At 45.6% G+C, this 19686-nt stretch overlaps 1 protein-coding gene and 1 long non-coding RNA gene across 2 annotated transcripts; one reads left to right on the top strand and one right to left on the bottom strand.

Moving 5' to 3' along the window:
* Positions 1-6582: 6582 nt before the first annotated feature.
* On the top strand, positions 6583-12248 carry LOC148669732 (uncharacterized). Its single transcript, XR_015936965.1, has 4 exons — positions 6583-6917; positions 8798-9069; positions 9565-9835; positions 10099-12248. It is a non-coding gene; the product is annotated as an uncharacterized LOC148669732 (long non-coding RNA).
* A 790-nt stretch (positions 12249-13038) lies between these two features.
* On the bottom strand, positions 13039-16865 carry LOC148669731 (C-type mannose receptor 2-like). The gene is made up of 5 exons (XM_088632953.1): positions 16817-16865; positions 16128-16505; positions 15316-15666; positions 14675-14763; positions 13039-13391 (listed from the first exon to the last, which is right to left on the bottom strand). Exons 1-5 carry the CDS (start codon positions 16863-16865, stop codon positions 13224-13226), a joined length of 1035 nt encoding a protein of 344 aa, XP_088489079.1. The 3' UTR covers positions 13039-13223.
* Between the last annotated feature and the right edge of the window lie 2821 nt (positions 16866-19686).

Below are 19686 nucleotides of genomic sequence, written 5' to 3'. Positions count from 1 at the left end.
AGGTAATGTTACTTGTGGATGTGCTTCTGCGTTGCATAGAAGCACATGTATCCATAGAAAGTGTATTATACTACTATTTGAGCTACAGTACATAAAAATAATTATATCGTTATTAATTTCTTTAGGTACGTGATTCCATATTATATTCCCTATTAATCAAATTCTAAAAGTATGCTTTTGTTTACTCCGATAACGAGCACATTCACAGAAAATGTGAATATCTTATGACTTTTCACAAAGTATATAAAGTTAAGATGGTCAGAAGGAGCATGTAAAAACGTTTCCGAAACGTGGTAAAATCTTACTACATGTAAGACTTTGATGCTTAAAATGTTTAGGAAGAAAGTGGAATACTGGTGTGTATTTTTTCTTTAAACTACCAATACCAGCCATATACAGTTTACACTATATGTTTATGTTCCTAAATTAATATAGTTTATGGTGGTGTATCGTGGTTGTAGAGGTTTGATGGGTTTACTGAGACAATTATTAATTGTAGCAGTAATCACGAGGTTGTTCGTTGTGGCTTTTAGAAAATCAATCGTCAGAACAACTAACAACGCACACACACGGGTTCAATACACGAGATACATTTATTAACATAAATTGTGCACCAAACATATACTAGTCTGCCTGGATACGAGCGGCAGACCTTACTGTGAGGGTTATCAATATACAAGGTATATAATCTCGAAGAGATGCAAACACAAAGATACACAACAGAGAATATATGTCAATATATATCATTCGGTTACCAAATCGCTAATCAGTGTTATTACCCACTGTTACTCTAAACTCGGAAGTAAATACATTACTCATGAATTAAATTGATAACAACTTTTTTTGAGGTACAACTGAATTCTCGAGACAGAATGTAGAACATGGGGTTTACTTATCCACTGTGTATGGATTTGGAATCTCCCGGCACGAACACCAAACCAGCTGACAAGCTCTGTTGCAGCCTCTGTTCCAGCAGTTGTCCAATGGGCTTTGTCCCGGCGTCCTCTGGCTACCAGTCTGAATCCATCAAGAAGACAGGAATTTTAATATCGCACTGCCGTCTTGTGTACAAAATATTTGTTCAGCTCTAACGTCTGTGTGCGTTGACAAGGCATCTCAAAAGGAGGTATTAAATAAGAAAATGATACTTTCTGTTACCATTCCTGTGGTTGGAGCGTTGTTTCACCCTTTTACGTTCTACAATATTTACAGACAAGGTTTTATCACTGGAGTTGTACAGAACAAGTGTGCATCAGTCCATGAAAATCATCAGTACTGCTGTTTTTCTATGCATAGTTTAATCAAGAGCACTTAAAAGATGCAAAAGATGGATTGTGGTCTGTGAGCACCTGCACATCTTCAAAAGTTCTCTATGTCAGGGGTGTAGCTTAGTGGTAGAGTGCTTGTCTTACATGTATGAGGTCCCAGGTTCAATCCCTAGCATCTTCAAGTGCTTTAAGTTACTGTGCTCACATCGCAGTCTTCTGTCGAGTGAGAACTCTTTGCTCGTGTTCATAGAGAGCCAGGTTTACACAATTAAACTTGAAGTGCTACAGTGTTCTCTGCAGTTTTAGATGTACCTCCAAAGCATTTAGTTCTGTTAACTACCAAAGAATGTGAACTAATTTAAAGTCACATTCAGGAAATCCAGAGAACGTCTTCACACTTGTCGTGGCTGTTGCAGAAAAACCTCACCCGGGATTTCCTGAGAGATCATTCACCGAGCGAGTCCTCCCTCTGGATTCCGCACTGAGCTGAAAGCTGCGCGAATTCCTCACTGCGTGTCCTGTACTGTGTAGCACAGTGACAAGAACGCCTTGAGTTTTTTTCCATATGTGAAGGAAAATGCAAAAGAGCATGAAAAGTGTTGATGGTATAAAATATCCATGGTACAACTCGAGAAAGAACTGACGGACAAAACAATGACATTTGATGATTACAAGAGAAACACAACCATCCGAACATGGGCTTGGATCCTGAACGCTTGTGTTAAAAGACAAAGCAAAGGATATAACCTGTAAATGTCTTCATGTCTTACAGTTTATGAAATAATTTCTTCCTTTCTTAATAATTTCTTACTATTGATAGATGCTTTTTTGAATTTTAACAGAATCACAATTACAGACATTTGGGGTTAAACTGTTATTCACATATTCTAACGAAGAGAAACGTTAGTGTCTTCCGGTATGTGAGCCCATTTCTCAAATAAGAAAAGAATAAGTTATATAAATTGAATTATTCTATTTTGTAGGCTTGCATAGTCTTATTCATATTTCAGTTAAACCTTTTCTTCTGTAGTAATTTCACTTGATATTATATTAGTCCTGATTTACAATTTTTGGACATGGTTCATCTTAAATAATTTGTAATTAGTTTCAGTTTTGGAAAATCGCGCCCAGAAGCTACTAAAACTGGTAATGTTTGCATAATGTGTAATGCAATAGTAGCATTTTGGGTGGGAAAACAAAAGGTATTTCTTGGTATGAATCCCAACACTTCATAAGCGGTGTTCGAGGATTTCTCGCTTCAGATAAAGCTGTCAATACATCACAGATTTTTACTCAATCAATATCAGCAGTGTTATCGCTACCGAACACAAAATATAGATCCTGGCAATACTTCGTGAGATCTTCGTAAGAAAATCCAAAAAAGTACAGAAGCAATCAACGCTTTTTTTTGATCAAGAAGAGGATAATTATGAGACTCAAAATATCCCTGTCTTTTCTTTTTTCGAGGACAAATGGATTATTGAGGTGTAAAGATGGGTTCAAAACCAAAATCATCTGCTATTGCTGCTGTTTCTTTGATAGTTTCTTCAAATCCTTCAATTGATCATTGATTTAGAGGAATAATATTATACAAATTGTGGTTTTCTGTGAATTGCCAATTTTATTGTAATTACATCTTCGTTTACATATGTCTTGCATGTATCACAAGGTATAATAGTCGCCGTGTGTCCTCAGCTAAAATGTTTTAAAAAGTACGACAAAAGTACAATATGCTTAACAACATTTATGGTTATATCTATATTAAAATGAAGGTAAATATACCAAGATATTAAAAAACAATTGTACAGTCCTAATCTCATAATGCTTGTGAAGTTTTCCAATAAATCCGAACTGTAATTTTGAAATATTATTGCTGAGAATGCGAAGAGAATACAAAGATCAAAATCAATGAGTGAAAATACAAAAGTAGTTCATTAAACTGAGTTTCTTCCCTGAAATGATTTGATTTGCTTGCAAAGTACTAAGCAGCTTTGAACGGATCACGGGAATCAAATATACAGATGGGTTCAGAGTGTGCTTTCCAACTTTTGTGTAACATTTTCCTTTGATAGGGCAGAGTTGTCTTCACAATCTGGGTTACATAAAAAGGAGTGACGTCAGTACAAAACAGCTTTCCTTCTTGGGGAACAACGGTTGTGTTCCATATTTCTAACTATTTTGGTTTCAAGATCTCAATTTAGTGTGAAACATAAAACCACCCTTTTGGTAAACAACCGAGCCACAAAGACTCATGTACATCTTAACACTCCTCGGTCTCAGTGAAAGTAATACACTCCGTAAAATTTCCAGAGATTCATTTATTTTTAAAGGAAAATCACCAACAGCGGCCGAGATCTACTGGAGTTTTTCATTCTATACTGCGATTTCTGAACGGTACCCTGTGAAAATATGAGTTTTGACGAGAAGGGATGGACATATAAGGCTTGGGGAATTAAACTTTAAGGTGAAGACTGCGGGTTCAGTTGACTCCGATATACTTTGAAAATTAACTTCGGGATTTAGAGTCAGACATGCTACCGTTGCACCATGGGGTACTTAATTAAAACAAATAGAAAAACAGTCAGTGTTCCTGGATCTGTTATCAAGAACAACACCTGCACAAGAGCTGCGCAGGAAGAATAAAATATGGTCTGAGATGAAGAGACTCTCTTCGGAAGAGCGGCGCTCTTCACAGGAGAATTTTTTGTGAAGCTGATTTGTCTCCTTTGGGGAATTCAAAACAGCTGAGAGCTGTGACCTTGTGGCACAAAGGTAGCATGTCTGACTCCACATCAGAAGGCTGTGTGTTCAAATTATGTCGAGGTCTGCTTTTAGTTTTTCAGGTTCTGCTCGTCCTGAACACGGAATTCACACCATGTAGTTGAGTTCTATCTGTACACCACATAGATAATCTAAACAAAATAGAGCCCTACTGGACATACAGTTAGGATCTCCCACAGCGAATACCCTTGAACACAAGAGAGAAGGCACAGTTCACATCTGCGAAACATCACATCCGTCTTTAGAGACAGCTACATCAGAGAATGGAATCCCGGAAGTTTCAAATAATTTCTTTTAATACAGGTTCAAGCAAACCTGAAAGTTAGGGAGTTTCTGGACACTTTTGTTTTATTAAAAAGTGTCTGAAGCCTGAAAATGTAATTTGAAAAAAAAAACGCTATTGGACATTAGCAGGTACTTTTTGTAACGATTTGCTATTTCATGCTGGAAAACAAAGGAAACAGACCCAATGTTTGCTTTCAGGTGCGGTTCATTACATAATAGACATCTATTACTGAGGAGCTTGAATAAAATTTACATGAGCCAGGTAGAAGTCGAACCTAAAATCTTATGATCCAACATCAGATGCGTTATTTATTAAACTGCTGGTATTTCACATAACCTGAATTCCCCAATAGTGTGCTCAGCGTTGCTACTAGTAATATACCGCCCCGTCTAAAATTTCAAAGTGAGAAACGTGTGTTTTCTGATTTTTTATGAGTTTTAAAATATAATCTCTTTAAATCAGACAAAGGCTTTATGTTCCGCACTGAAATTCCAATTGATTGAGAATTCAAAGAAAGACTGTTTTCTTCCACAACACCGTATAATTATCACATCCACCAGACTCTCCAACTTCTCCAGACCTTGCTGGGTGAGCATTCGCTCCGATAAATTAGGTCACGTATCATGTTAAATCACTTCTTCTCAACACAACATTTCCTGGTACACGTTTTCTCTATGAAAAAAAGACATTTTTCCCTTGCATGATTTCTCGTTTTTTATCAAAGCGTACAGAAAGAAAAAAGAAGAAGAAATAGTGTTGCAAAAGAACTCTGTCGCCCTTGGGAAATGTCAAACGCATTGGACATGAAAAATGCCCAATAAAAGCCATTTCTCTTCGTTTCTTAGTGTCGGGGCTGCTACTGTATGTAAAAGAGGCAATTTGCTCTGAGAGCAGGTTCAACACTTTCTGAACGCAGATGTCTCAGAGCAGTGTGTCCAAGTAGCTGGAAAAGGTGACAGTCATCCTGTCACCGTAGCTTAGTTGGTTAAAGCGCTTCTCAATTAAACAAAAGAACCTATGCTCAAATCCCAGCTGTGTATTTCTTCCTATCTTGTAGTACAGAACGTACCATTTTGGGCAATCACAAAGGGCTTGACTTCGTTAAATGCATGTGTTCATTTCCTTTCTGGAAAACTTGTTTTTGATTAAATTCACACAGCTTGCGAAACATGAAATTCAGTTTTTGGTTATCAGTGCAGAAGAAATATTACCGGCTGGCAAAAAGAACGGTAAGATATTTTTTTTTTGATTCGAGAAAATACTTCACCAGTCAGTCTCTGTGGCACAATCGGTTAGCGTGTTCGGCTGTTATCCAAAAGGTTGGTGGTTCAAGTCCACCCAGGGTCGGATTTCTTTTGCGATGTAAACATTGTTTTCGCATCGGTCGATTGGATTTCTCAGCTAAATCACAGCCATTTTAATATTTGTAGGAAATGCGATTGTTCAACACGTGTCAAAAATGTCCAATAATGCCCAACATCGCAACTCCCCAGAAAACCATATTCACCCAAGAAAAATGATCGTCGAATCATCATTTATACTCCCGTCACATCCTCTGCTGAAATATTTTAAAAATACAATGCAGATTTGTTTGAGAACTTGACAAGCATTGTTTTGTTAGCACTGTGCAGTTGGATTTTGATATTTTGACATATTTACCTTAATTTTAAACTGTAAATACTGTACAATCTATTGTAATTGTGTTGTAATATTAAAATATGTTAGCTGAGGATGCAAAGGGGTGAAAGGGAAAGGTCAGAGGGTACAGTAACAACAAGGTTAGGATTGGTGGAGGTGGTAGGGGTGTTGATGGTTTTTCTCTGTAGAGGATGATTGAGTTTTTTATCGTTCTCTGAAGTGAGAAACTGGAAGAGTTGGGAGTTGAGAGATCTGATGAGGTTAGTTATAAAAGGAAGTTGATGTGGAGCTGTTAGCTGTAAGAATTCCTTAATGTCTTTGATGTTGTCATCAAAGATAAACTGCAGTAAGCAAAGATAAAAAGAAAATTATCTTTGCATACTGCCCTGTCTTTCTAACAACTGAAGAAGGCATGGAATAACCTTTTACTTGTTCCTTTGCAGCCTACGCATGCCGACGCAGCTACAGTATAGTTCTGCAAGTCCATCTAAAATAACTTTGTTAATATATGCAGGTGATAAATTAACGTGTCTGAGTATCTTTTCCAGCTTTACTGAATTACATCAACTTGCCCACCGAGGATAAGCGTACCTCCGTTGCCCGAGTAACGTGACGCCTGTGAATGACGTGTAAAGAGCGCATTCTATACCTAGTGGAGACGGACAACGTTTCCAGCGCTGGGTTTCAGGGGCTTTCCCAACCTCTCCTCGACCTTTAAACGCCTTACATAGTAAATTTACATTATCCTGTAATATGAATTTCCCTAACAGAAAAAAAAAATGTAACAGAAGAAACTCTCGTAAGGTTAAATTCCCCCCCCCCACGATTACAACCTCCGATTAAACTGCTGCCTGGCCGGTGTACGCGTCGCCAGTCCGCTCCGGCTCCGCAGGAGACGGGCTGTCAAACCCGAGACGGGAATCCGGGTCCGGGCTGCCCCACGGGTGAGTGAACCGCCGTCCTCTCCGGGCTTAGTCCGGACGGAAGCTCAGTAGTACCTAGTGCCCTGTTCACTAACTGCTGTAGGGTACGAGAGGTCGGCGGTGACTAAACACTCCGCCTGCAGGGAGAGGGACGGGACGGAGACGGTTATTCTCTTCTGGCAGTTTATTTTAACTGTCACATTTCCACCGTCTCTCTCTCTCTTTCATTTTCGTCCTGCTCTCTCCCGTTTCCTCGTCACATGGCCGCCGCATGGCCAGTCAGAGAACAAGGAAACGCGTGTATCATCATCGTAAACCTGTTCAGAGACGGAAGTAGAGAGCTCTCTTTAACTTAAAAATATTTTAAACTGCATAACCGAATAAAACAATGACAACGGCCCAGGGCATAAACGCGCACCAGTTTCTGACGCGTAGGCGGACTTCAGAGGCGCCTGACTCCTTTTGTCGTTGAACCGACTTCTGTCTTCATTACTTCGGAGTTTCACTCCTACTTCGTATCAGAAATAAATAACTTTCCACACGACTTTACAGGAAGCTGGAAACAACAGGTTCGAGAAGTGATATTTACATGTCTCTATATATAATACTTTCCGTACAAATAAAAGGTATAGATGTCTGGGGGAGGCTCAGTGGTTGTTATTCCTGCCCTGGGATCAGTTCAGAACCTGGGGTGCTGTCTGTGTGGAGTTCTGAACTGTGTTTGTGGGGGTTTCCTCCTGGTGCTCCAGTTTCCTCCCAGTCCAGAGACAGGCTGGGGGGTTAATTGACTTCTTGGTGTGTGTGTATATGTGTGTGTCCTGTGATGGACTGGTGCTCCGTCCAGGGTGTGTGTGTGTCCTGTGATGGACTGGTGCCCTGTCCAGGGTGTGTGTGTGTGTATGTGTGTGTCCTGTGATGGACTGGTGCCCTGTCCAGGGTGTGTGTGTGTATGTGTGTGTCCTGTGATGGACTGGTGTCCTGTCCAGGGTGTGTGAGTGTGTGTGTCCTGTGATGGACTGGTGCCCTGTCTAGGGTGTGTGTGTATGTCGTGTGATGGACTGGTGCCCCGTCCAGGGTGTGTGTGTGTCCTGTGATGGACTGGTGCCCTGTCCAGGGTGTGTGTATGTGTGTGTCCTGTGATGGACTGGTGTCCTGTCCAGGGTGTGTGTATGTGTGTGTCCTGTGATGGACTGGTGTCCCGTCCAGGGTGTGTGAGTGTGTGTGTCCTGTGATGGACTGGTGTCCTGTCCAGGGTGTGTGTGTGTGTGTGTGTGTGTGTGTGTGTGTGTGTGTGTGTGTGTGTGTGTGTGTGTCCTGTGATGGACTGGTGTCCTGTCCAGGGTGTGTGAGTGTGTGTGTCCTGTGATGGACTGGTGTCCTCTCCAGGGTGTGTGTGTGTCCTGTGATGGACTGGTGCCCTGTCCAGGGTGTGTGTATGTGTGTGTCCTGTGATGGACTGGTGTCCCGTCCAGGGTGTGTGAGTGTGTGTGTCCTGTGATGGACTGGTGTCCTGTCCAGGGTGTGTGTGTGTGTGTGTGTGTGTGTGTGTGTGTGTGTGTGTGTGTGTGTGTGTCCTGTGATGGACTGGTGTCCTGTCCAGGGTGTGTGAGTGTGTGTGTCCTGTGATGGACTGCTGTCCTGTCCAGGGTGAACCCTGCCTTGTGCCTGTTGCTTGCTGGGATAGACTCCAGCTCCCCCCTGTGACCCTGGACTGGATACAGCTGTTAGAAAATGGATGTCACTGTCCCCGGTCTCTTTGTGTGTGTCAGTGTCCCCGGTCTCTCTATGTGTGTCACTGTCCCCAGTCTCTGTGTGTGTGTGTCACTGTCCTTGGTCTCTCTGTGTGTGTCACTGTCCCTGGTCTCTCTGTCTGTGTCAGTGTCCTCGGTCTCTCTCTCCAGATGCGCTCCAGAGGTGGCAAGGCTGTAGACTGGAGGATGATGGGAGTGTGGCTCTGTTTGATCACTACAGCTTCAATGGACAAGACTTCCTGTCCTTTGAGGTGGACAACATGACCTGGAGAGCAAGTTCCCTGGAGGCAGAGGGCACTCAAAGGGACTGGAACCAGAACAAGATTAAAAACCAGTATACCAGATTCTTCCTGGAGACTGACTGTATGGAAACACTGAAGAGATTCCTGCAGTACAGAAAGAAACACAAAAACCACACAAAGGTGAGACAGAGAGATATCAGATACAATATGAGACAAATGCACCTAGAAGCTCTACACAAGAAGTTCCCCCATGTGCAGAGGAGTGGGTGGCACAGTGCAGTTTCTGGGGTGCTGTCTGTGTGGAGTTTGCATGTTCACCTCATGTTTGTGTGGGTTTCCTTCCACTTGCTGGCGGGTAAATTGGCTTATGGGAAATTGGCTCGTGTGTGAGTGTGTGTCTGTGTCTGTGTGAATGTGAAGCTTGTGTGATCCTGTGTGAATATGACGTGTCTGCAGTGCTCCAGTTCTACTGTGATCTCCTTTCTTAGCCTGAGGAACAGACAAAGAGAAAATGTGTTTGATTTGTATAATTGTCTAATACTGACATGTTTTGGTTGTAAAGGTTTGCAGAAAGGAGCCACACAATATTTTGTCTGTGCAGCGATGTCGCCTCACCTTGCACAGTGTCCACACTAATTCTCAGTGTGTTAACATTGCTTCCGGTCTCCCTCTCAGTCTCTCCTCAGGTGTTTGTCTCTTCCGAGCATCTGGGAGACACACAGAGCTGTTCCCTGTCCTGTCTGGTCACTGGGGCTTCAGTCCTAGAGTCATAGAGGTCAGTTTGTCCAGGCCTGGAGAGACCGAGGGAGAGGACGTGTGGTCCAATGGGCTCAGACCCAATGGAGACAGCTGAGGAAGAGTGTGGAGATCTGAGAGAGTAAGATCGAGGAATACAGCTGTACTGTCACTCATCACAGCTCCAACCACAGCGTCACGCTGAGCTGGGGTAAGTGTCTGGAGCAGATCAGTGTGTGTTATACTATATCACACATGGGGGTGAGAGTGGAGCAGATCAGTGTGTATTATACTGTATCACACACTGGGGTGAGTCTGGAGCAGATCAGTGTGTATTATACTGTATCACACACAGGTGAGTCTGGAGCAGATCAGTGTGTATTATACTGTATCACACACTAGGGTGATAACAGAGTCACATTATTTTTGTTATGCAGCAGGTAACGTCTGAAACTTTTCTTGTCTCTATAACAGATTATGCCGCATGTCTGAACTCTAACCACCTGGATTCCAGACTGCATGTCAGGGTGATTCTGGCACTTCTGTGTGTGATGGCAGCAGGGGCTGTAGTCATCTTGCACCAGAAGAAGCTGTGCTGTGTGCCATTTTTACCACTGTCTTCACAAAGTCTTTTCACAGACCCCAGCTTGCTCTCCATGAGACACACAGACAGGGAGAGAAGCTGGGGGTCAGAGTGCAGGGTCAGCCATTGTACAGCACCCCTGGAGCAGTTGGGGTTAAGGGCCTTGCTCAGGGGCCCAAAGGAGTAGGATTCCTCTGCCGGCCGCAGATTTTTAAAAAAGATTTTAAGATTTTTAAAGTACGCAGGCTGGATAGCCAGTAGCCATATCACCCTGCAACTCGCAACTGGTCAGTACTTGGATGGGAGACCTCCTGGGAAAGCTGAGGTACTGCTGGGAGAGGTGTTAGTGTGGCCAGCAGGGGGCGCTCACCCTGCAGTCTGTGTGGGTCCTAATGCCCCAGTATAGTGATGGGGACACTAGACTGTAAACAGGCGCCGTCCTTCGGATGAGACGTAAAACCGAGGTCCTGACTCTCTGTTGTCATCAACAATCCCAGGGTGTTTCTCGAAAAGAGTAGGGGTGTTTCCCCAGTGTCCTGGTCTAATCCCCCCCTGGTCTTTACCAGTCACAGCCTCCTAATTATCCCCATCTCTGAACTGGCTTCATCCCTCTGCTCTCCTCCCCACTGAGAGCTGCTGTGTGCTGAGCGGACTGGAGTATCATCCAGGTGGGGCTGGAGGGGATCCCCATTAACCTGTAAAGTGCTTTGAGTGGAGTGTCCAGAAAAGCACTATATAAATGTAAGGGATTATTATTAATTTTTATTATTAAGCTGTTTAAGATGGCAACACACTTCAGGCGCATGGAACATGAATGCTGGACACGAATATTAATAAGCTTCCAATGACAACACCACAGAGCAAGAACACGTTTGAGCTGAAAGATGTATATTTCACATTGAAACCGCAGGAAGTCTGATTACAGAGTAATTATGTGGTGAATGTTTCTACCACCCTGGGGGTGTCAAAGCATGGTGTTGTAGTTCTAGATGGTGATGCATTTTTTAAAACTCTGTTTGCTTTTGGACATCCACTTTGTAGGAAGAGATTTAGTTCGAGTTTGCTTTTTATTTTATTTTATAGAAATTGGCCTGTCTCATTATTGTCCAGTGCTTCAGGTTAAGGAGCTAGAATTGTGTTAAGGAGCCTCTGAGACTCCTTATTTGATATATATGGAGTACCTGGGGGACAGCTCTGTGGCTCAGTGGTTTTGCTTGGCTGCCTCATACTGCAGAGGCCCCGGGTTCAATTCCAGACCCAGAGTGCTGTCGGGGTGGAGTCTGCATATTCTTCCGTGTGTGTGTGTCCCTTATTGGACTAGCAGGGTACACCACTATCCATCCTGGATGCATGCACATGATCTCACAAAAGACTTGAACGCGGGTGCCTTGTGCTTCCATTGGATGACAGAGGAGCTACGACCACGATGATTACACAGTACCTAGTTTGGATGATGTCTTACGCTCATGAAAGTCGACTGCAGTTCCAGATATTGAGCAGGTATATTCAAGATTTATACAACCCTGACAGCCTCGATCCTTTCTTGACAGCCTTGTTAGGAGCAAAGGCAATTACTGCTATGTTTAATTACTCTGGTGACCGACACCAAGCTGCATGGTCACTATAATCCACTATTAATTCCATACATGCCAGCGTGATTAAGTAGCACTATAACCCTGAGTATGCACAGATATATACAGTATGTCTCCTTCAAGAAGTTCCTTGAAGTATGTTCCTTTTAAATCATTAATACTACACTTTCTTATATTGATTAAATGAAATGGTCTGAGACACATGTTTGAAAAGTTTAAAATAGGCATGAGGGCGTTATCTACAATACAGTATTTCTAAATGTAAGAATGTGAGAGTTGTGTGGACCTTATCTTTTTTTTACCTTGTTTAGTCTTTTTTTTGGTCAAGTGCAATTGTATTACAGTATGTAGCCCCTGACGGTGTTATTGGTGTTATATGTTATATGTACTCTTGTTTGTACGGTATAAATTTTTGCTGTTGCAATAAAAAAAAACGAAAGTCGTGCATAGCAACGGTCACTAAGGAAGTGCGGCTTAATCCCGGAATTCCGGTGTCCGTGCAGTAGAGGGAGACACTCCCTCCGCTCTCACAGTGGATCAGCTGTCACCCTGCTCACAAGGGGGTGGAGGGGATCCCCATTAACCTGTAAAGAGCTTTGAGTGGAGAGTCCACAAAAGCGCTATATAAGTGTAAGCAATTATTATTATTTATAACAAATCAAATTACTTAAGAACATATGAAACGTTAATGATACCAATAGACAATTCAGCTTATTAGAGCTCAGTGTTTGTTCTGTACACATGTACTTATAATACATGGAATAATTTACAAAGATCCCACTACGTCCCCCTGTGTAGAATAGATGTTCATAATCTGTTTAGTCTATTGTTAGTCTCTAAACTGTCAAAATTGAAAATCTGACGTTTAATCATATTCCACTTACTGTAAGTCCACCTGTTCTGATCTGTGGTTTCAATGTCATCAACCATCAACTAACCAACCATTTTTATTCTCCTTAAAACTTTTGAAATCCAACTTTTGAGCAGCTGGTCAGAAAGTCAAGATGCCCAGTAAGGCTGATCGAATGTTCCCTTCCAAACATACGTGAGAGGAAAAATACACCAGTGATTGCCAAAGCAAACAATTCTCAAAAAGTATTTCCTTGGACCTGAATACTACTACTACATTTAAATGTGATAATATATATATATATATTCATTAAACAACTCTCAATGCATTTTCACTGTACTGAGACCAGACCTTGATGTTTAAACAGAGAACCACTCATAGAGAAAATATTATACTATATCCATATATATTGAACCTTAATATAAATGCTACGGTATTTGACGCTTGCATTATTCTTAGACGTCGGTCTGTCGCCAGTGGCCAGTCGCCACTGTTTCACAGAGGAATCCTGTGCAGACTGATCCTCCGACACTCAGTCTCCCATAGGGTGGCACTGCCCTGTGGAGCAAAGACATCACCGATGAAGTTCCTGGCGTTCAGAATGCGCGTCGCCAAGGCTGTGCTGCTTAAGCATCTCACCATCTTCCTCCTCGTCTTTCGAGAACACCACGCCATTGTCCTCCTGGCCCCAGCGCAGGCTGGTGTTGCCCAGCTCGGTGTGCCTGGACAGCTCTCTCGTCACCTGTGGAGGGGACAGTACCACAGCAGCCCGGGTCAGAAATCAGGGCCCGGTACGTCTTCCTGAACGAGAGCCGCGGTCTTGTCGCGGCAGGGAGGACGCGATCGCCGGGCGAAACAGGGAAGCAGCAGCAGACAGCGCCTGTGGTGGGTGATAGTGGTCTGTAGTGGGAGGTGGCAGCTGGAGTGAGCGCTCTGGAAAACGTGGGACGTAGTGGGATTCAAAGTTGCAGAACGAAGCAGGGAGGCAGCCAGAGAGGTGACGTCGAAAGCAAGCAAAGCCCGGAGCCGATAGATACCCAAGCGAAGCAGCTAAGAGACGAGGTCGAGGCGAGAAATCTTGGACGCCAAGGAGCAAACACAAGGGCAATCCAAGAGCAAGGTCGAGGGAAACGGGGTCAAAGAATCAAGGAAAACTTGACTAAGGAACACAAAGGCTCAAGCCTGAACTCCCTAACACTGAGCGAGTGGAGGGCTGACTGTGAGCAGGTGGAACTGATCTTCCACCCGATTGCACTGTCACGGCAACCAAGTGACTGACAGGTGGCCACGTCGGTTGCTGTGGTTACTCGGAAGGGTCTTTGAGCAATCCAACGTGAGCAGGCATGATACAATAAACAAAGCCAGCAAGGGAAAGGTCAGCGCTTCGATATAACTGCAACTATGATCTCCAGTATTCTCTCTCTTATATTCTAGTTTAAAGCCCTTATTAACTCTATAACTCTACCCTGCACTTTTGGGCCTATTCATATCCTCCCTTAATTCAAAATGCCAAAAGGAAGATAATAGTAATTTCTTCTGTTTTGTATTGCGTTTATTAATCACTTCCACTCCCCAGTTTATAAATACGCTAATCTTCTCTTGCTCCCCTCCCTCCATCCTATCTTGACCCTTGCAACTGCCTCCCTGGCTCATTCTTCACAAATGATTTCCCCAGCCAGGTGAGGTAACACTACAATAATAAGTACACTATCCCTTTATATTCATCTGATTGTTTCCTGAATTCCTAAAATGCTGCTTTTTAACCAAAGAAAATCCCCAATAATGATTCATATTGGTAGGAACCCACTGCGTGCAATGTGTGACAACCATTATGATTGAGTGTATTTCTGATTTCTGTATAACAAAGCAATGTGTGGCTCATTATGCATAGCATTGACTGGATGATCTTTTTTGTCTACTGCAGCTCCAACAGTATGATTTGCTTAGTTTCTTCTTTACGAGGAGCCTGGAATATCGCAAGCCACCTATGCACACTGACACAATCTAGTAGTCGATTTCCTATACCTGGACCAGAAGCCACTCTTTAACATCTGGGTCATTAGGATTCACTTCCGAGTCCATTAATATCCTTACTCTCAGCACCACTCTCTTCCCTGTGGAGGAAAGGATGAAAACAGCATAGAAGACAAAAAAAGAGGCAAACCCCATTCTGAAGTAGCATTAAGTGATTCACCCTGCCTGGTCTGAGGGACAGTTATATGGTCAAGGACGTCAAAACATCACTTACAATATTACAAAAGACTGGTGCTCTGAAGGTGGCTCCAGAGTCTATCCCAGCAAGCAACAGGTGCAAGGCAGGGTTAACCCTGGCAGTAATGCCAGTCCGTCACAGGGCACACACCACAGCTCATTTTCCCAGGAGCCAATTCAAAACCTACCAGCATGTCTTCGTACTGCAGGAGAAAACCCACGCAAAGACAAGGAGAACATTCAAACTCCATGCAGACAACAGCCCAGATACTGAACCCAGAGCTCAGGCACTACGAGGCAGCAATGCTAACCACTGCACCCAGTGCACCCTGGGACCGACTCTGGGCCACCACAAGTGCGAACTGGACAAGCGGTCGTGGAATAGCAAAGTGAAGGCGACGTTCCCCGCAAGGTTACCCCCATAAGGCTGTCGAAGTGGCACCGCGATAACTTACCACTGTAGCAGAAGAAAGCGTAGGTGGTGTTGCAATTATAGTCATTCCAGGAGCCTCTCGCACTCCCCTGAAGATTCACGGCGCCACAGCTCTCGATGCCGCCATAATTGTTGGGCTCGCCCACGTGCCAGGGGCGGAAAGTGGAGACGTCCCCATCGGACCACTTCCAGGGCTCGGTGAACAGTCCGATCCAGACCTCCCTGCCTCCGGCCGTAACTCTTACTAACTCATTCTCGCTCTGGCTCCTCACCCGGGTCAGGTCGGTGTAATGTTCTCTGCAAAACGTCAGGGCTTCTGTCCAGTTCTTGGCCTCAGCCACCAGGAAGTATTGATCGGCTGCGCCTTCCCCCCCTGAAGAAGTGAACCCCAGTCAGTAGTCGGGTTGAGGGTCGCGGAGCAGCCTCGGCAAGCAACAGGCAGGATACCACCTGGATGGGACGCCGGTCCACTGCACGGAGGCACAAGCACTGCATACAGTCACACCAGGGCCAAACATTCCCAGCAGCCAATTCACTCACCAGAGCGTCTTTGGACTGTGGGAGGACACTGGAGCACCTGGAGGAAACCCCCACGCACAAGGGGAGAACATGCAAACTCCACCTCGCCACCCCAGGATTTGAACCCAGGGCCCCGGTGCCGCCATCCCATCAGCCCAAGAGCCACTCAAAGGATTCAATTCTGAGAACAATGGGGAATTTCATAAGGAGGAATTACTCGTACTCCCAAGCCCCCCCCTCCCTCCACCACCTTCACATGCAGTAGTCGCGTGAGAAAGACCGTAAAAGGCCGTAAAAGACTCAGGGGCCATTTACCTTGATAGCAAACGGAATAGCTCGTGAAACTGCAAGGGCGATCTGCCCACAACCCGCCGCCGACCATCGCCACGCAGTTCTCCTTGCCGCCGTAGTTGTTTGGTTCTCCCGCACGCCAGCTGGTAAAAGCAGACCTCCCCACGCCGTAGAGGTAGCCCCCCCCGAGGGACCACTGCCACAGGTCCCAGACATAGTACAGGCCGGTCCAGGCGCAGCCCGTGACCGGCTCGGCGGTGGCAAGGAGCTGCTCCAGGTCGGCTGGCCCACTCACGGTAGCCATGTCCGTGTACTGGCCCCTGCAGTACGCCCGAGCCCCCGCCCACGTCCTGCGCTTGCTCACGAAGTGGTAGAGGTGAGGCGAGACCAACGCCCAGAGGCCTGAAACACAGGAGGCAGGGTTGAGGCTTAGGAGCAGGGGTGACCAGCTCGCGATGCCTGGCCAAGCCTGCGCACGACGTGCCAACGCGTCGGAGAAGCAAATCCGGTCGGGGAATGGCCCGGCACTTCTCAACCCGACATTTGTGGCTGTCGTTTTGAGTGGTTTTGTCTTCCCTGGGGGAGGATTTCAAATGGGTCTGCCAATGCACTGTGAAGTGGCACAGGGGCTTTAGGACTGCAGTTTCTCAGCGTTGGGACGCTGGGTTCAGCTCTGCTTCTGGTCTGGTTTGTATATTCGACACTGTGCTCACGCTGGGTTTCCTCTAGGGTGCTCCAGTCTGCTCCCCAGTCGAAAGGCATGCTGGTATGTTCACTGACGTCTGGGAGAGTTAGTGCCAGTGTGATGGAGTACCACTCCTTGTGCCTGCTGTTTACTGGAATAAGCTCTGGCTGTCCCACCACCCTGAACTGCATGAGGTGGAACAGGTGGGAGGATGGAATATCATATAATCAAGAGCACCGCTGATATCAAAGTCAGGCGGAACGATTAATTGGCAAAAAGCAACGGCATCAACAAGACCAGATGATAATCAGTCTAAGATGGCGCCGTGTTAGTGGCAGCCTGCTACAGCAGGTCTGTGTCTTTTTGTTGTCTTTTTGTTTCTTTCAGTTAGTTAATGCTAGTGTGTTAGTGTTTTTTCTTCATACCTTTGCCGGCAACTAGATTTGCGATCACAACATGATGGATACTAGAAAGCTGACATGCTTTTTCTTGTTTTTTCTGATACTCGGACCTCTGTTTCTATCGGGTTGCAATGCCGATAGCTACAGAGGCATTGTCTACACACATGACCAGCTGATCGCGCTAGCGCGTCCGGCTCTACTCACTGGAGAGAAGCCATTGGTGCCGGAGGAGCTGAGGAGGAGAAGCCGAGGCTGTAGGGCTGGTGCGACGCAAAAGGCGAAGAGAAGGAGATTTAAACCCTACCTTCCTTCGATCATCATGGGAAATGTGCGGTCCTTAGTGAACAAGATGGACGAACTGGGAGCATTGGTGAGAAGCCAGAGGGAGTATCGTGAATGCAGTATCATGTGTTTCACCGAGACGTGGCTGCAGGAACTTATTCCGGACTCGAACGTTACCATCGGCGGCTTTCAGACGGTGCGGGCGGACAGAAACACCGAGAGTGGTAAGAGGAAAGGAGGGGGGCTCGCGGTGCTTGTCAACAACAGATGGTGGACATACTCATTTTAAGGAGCGCGTCTGTAACCCGGACACCGCGGGAGTTTACATGCGCCATCTTTGTTGTTGTTTACATTCCACCTACGGCAAACGCAGAGGTAGCGTGTGACGTCATAAACACAGTCACAGCCAGTCTACAAACAAAGCACCCTAGCGCTTTTATAGCTATTTCAGGGGACTTTAACCACGTATCTATTTCCACCACTTTGCCTACTTTCCACCAATTTGTTAAGTGCCCGACCAGAGAAAACAAAAAACTGGACTTATTATATGCCAATGCTAAGGATGCATATAGTTCCACAGCCCTTCCCCCCCTTGGCAGATCAGATCACAACCTTGTCTTGCTTACACCACTATACAAGCCTATTGTCCAGCGTCAACCTGCAACCATGAGGACTGTGAGGAGATGGTCTCAAGAGGCTATGGAGGATCTACGTGGTGCTTTGGAGGCCACCGACTGGGATGTGCTGTGCGAACCACATGGGGACGACATAGACAGCATGGTGGACTGTGTCACTGACTACATTAACTTCTCCGTAGACAACACCATCCCCACCAAAGACGTACACTGCTTTTCCAATAACAAACCCTGGATCACCAGCGACTTGAAGGCTCTTCTGAATGACAAGAAGAGAGCCTTTAGGAGGGGGGATAAGGAAGAGGTCAAGTGTGTACAGAGGGAGCTAAAGCAGAAGTTAAGAGAGAGCAAGGACGCCTACAGGAGGAAGGTAGAGGACAAGCTGCAAAGGAATAGGGTAAGGGATGTATGGATCAGCATGAGAGAGATCACTGGCTTCAAACAGGCTGGGGGTGCAACAGAGGGGAACCTGGAGATGGCCAACGAGTTGAACCAGTTCTTTAACAGGTTTGATTCTGGGTGCTCTGTGGCTCAACACCCATCCCCCCACAGCCACACGCTCCCTAACCCTTCACAGCTGCGACTGCCTAACACCTCCTCCATCCCCCCACAAACATGGCCGCCTACAGCTACAACCCCCGACAGCTACTCACCCACCCATCCCCCACAGCTGCCACTCCAACACTTCCGCCATTAACACCTGCAGCACTGAAAGCCCTATGAGCACCATCCCCCAGGCCAGGCTGACCATCACAGCTGACCAGGTGAAGAAGGAGCTGAAGAGGCTGCACCAGGGTAAGGCCACAGGGCCAGATAACATCTGTCCCAGAGTTCTGAGGGCCTGTGTTGATCAGCTGAGCGGAGTGCTCCAGCGACTATTCAACCTGACCCTGCGCTTGGAGAGTGTCCCGGTGCTCTGGAAGACATGCCTGGTCCCGGTACCAAAGAAAGGGCGCCCCTCTGTCCTCAACGACTACAGACCAGTTGAACTGACTTCTCACGTCATGAAGACACTGGAGAGGTTGGTCTTATCCCACCTGAGACCCCTTGGTCAGCTCATCACTGGACACCCTACAGTTCGCCTACCAGCCTAGTGTTGGTGTGGAGGATGTGATCATCTACATGCTGCAAAGGGCCTACTCACACCTGGACAGGGCTGGCAACACTGTAAGGATCATGTTTTTAGACTTCTCCAGTGCCTTCAATACCATCCAGCCCTTACTTCTAAGGAGGAAGCTGGAGGATATGCAAGTCGATGCCTCCATGACCTCGTGGATCACTGACTACCTGACAGGCAGACCACAGTCTGTGAGACTTCAGAACTGTGTGTCTGAACAGGTAGTGAGTAACACAGGGGCACCTCAAGGGACAGTTCTTTCTCCATTCCTCTTCACTCTCTATACTTCGGACTTTGAACTTCGGGTTGAACCACTTGGAACTAAATGTAACAAAGACAAAGGAACTGGTGGTAGATTTCAGGAGGAAAAAGGTCAAACCTACTCCTATCTACATCCATGGGAGTGGCGTGGAGATGGTGGACTCGTACAAGTACCTGGGAGTGCACATCGACGATAGACTGG

The sequence above is a fragment of the Lepisosteus platostomus genome, chromosome 5 (genome assembly GCF_059453375.1).
Source record: "Lepisosteus platostomus isolate fLepPlt1 chromosome 5, fLepPlt1.hap1, whole genome shotgun sequence".
In the NCBI taxonomy this organism is placed as follows: Eukaryota; Metazoa; Chordata; class Actinopteri; order Semionotiformes; family Lepisosteidae; genus Lepisosteus; species Lepisosteus platostomus.
This window is presented reverse-complemented; position numbering and strand designations above follow the sequence as displayed.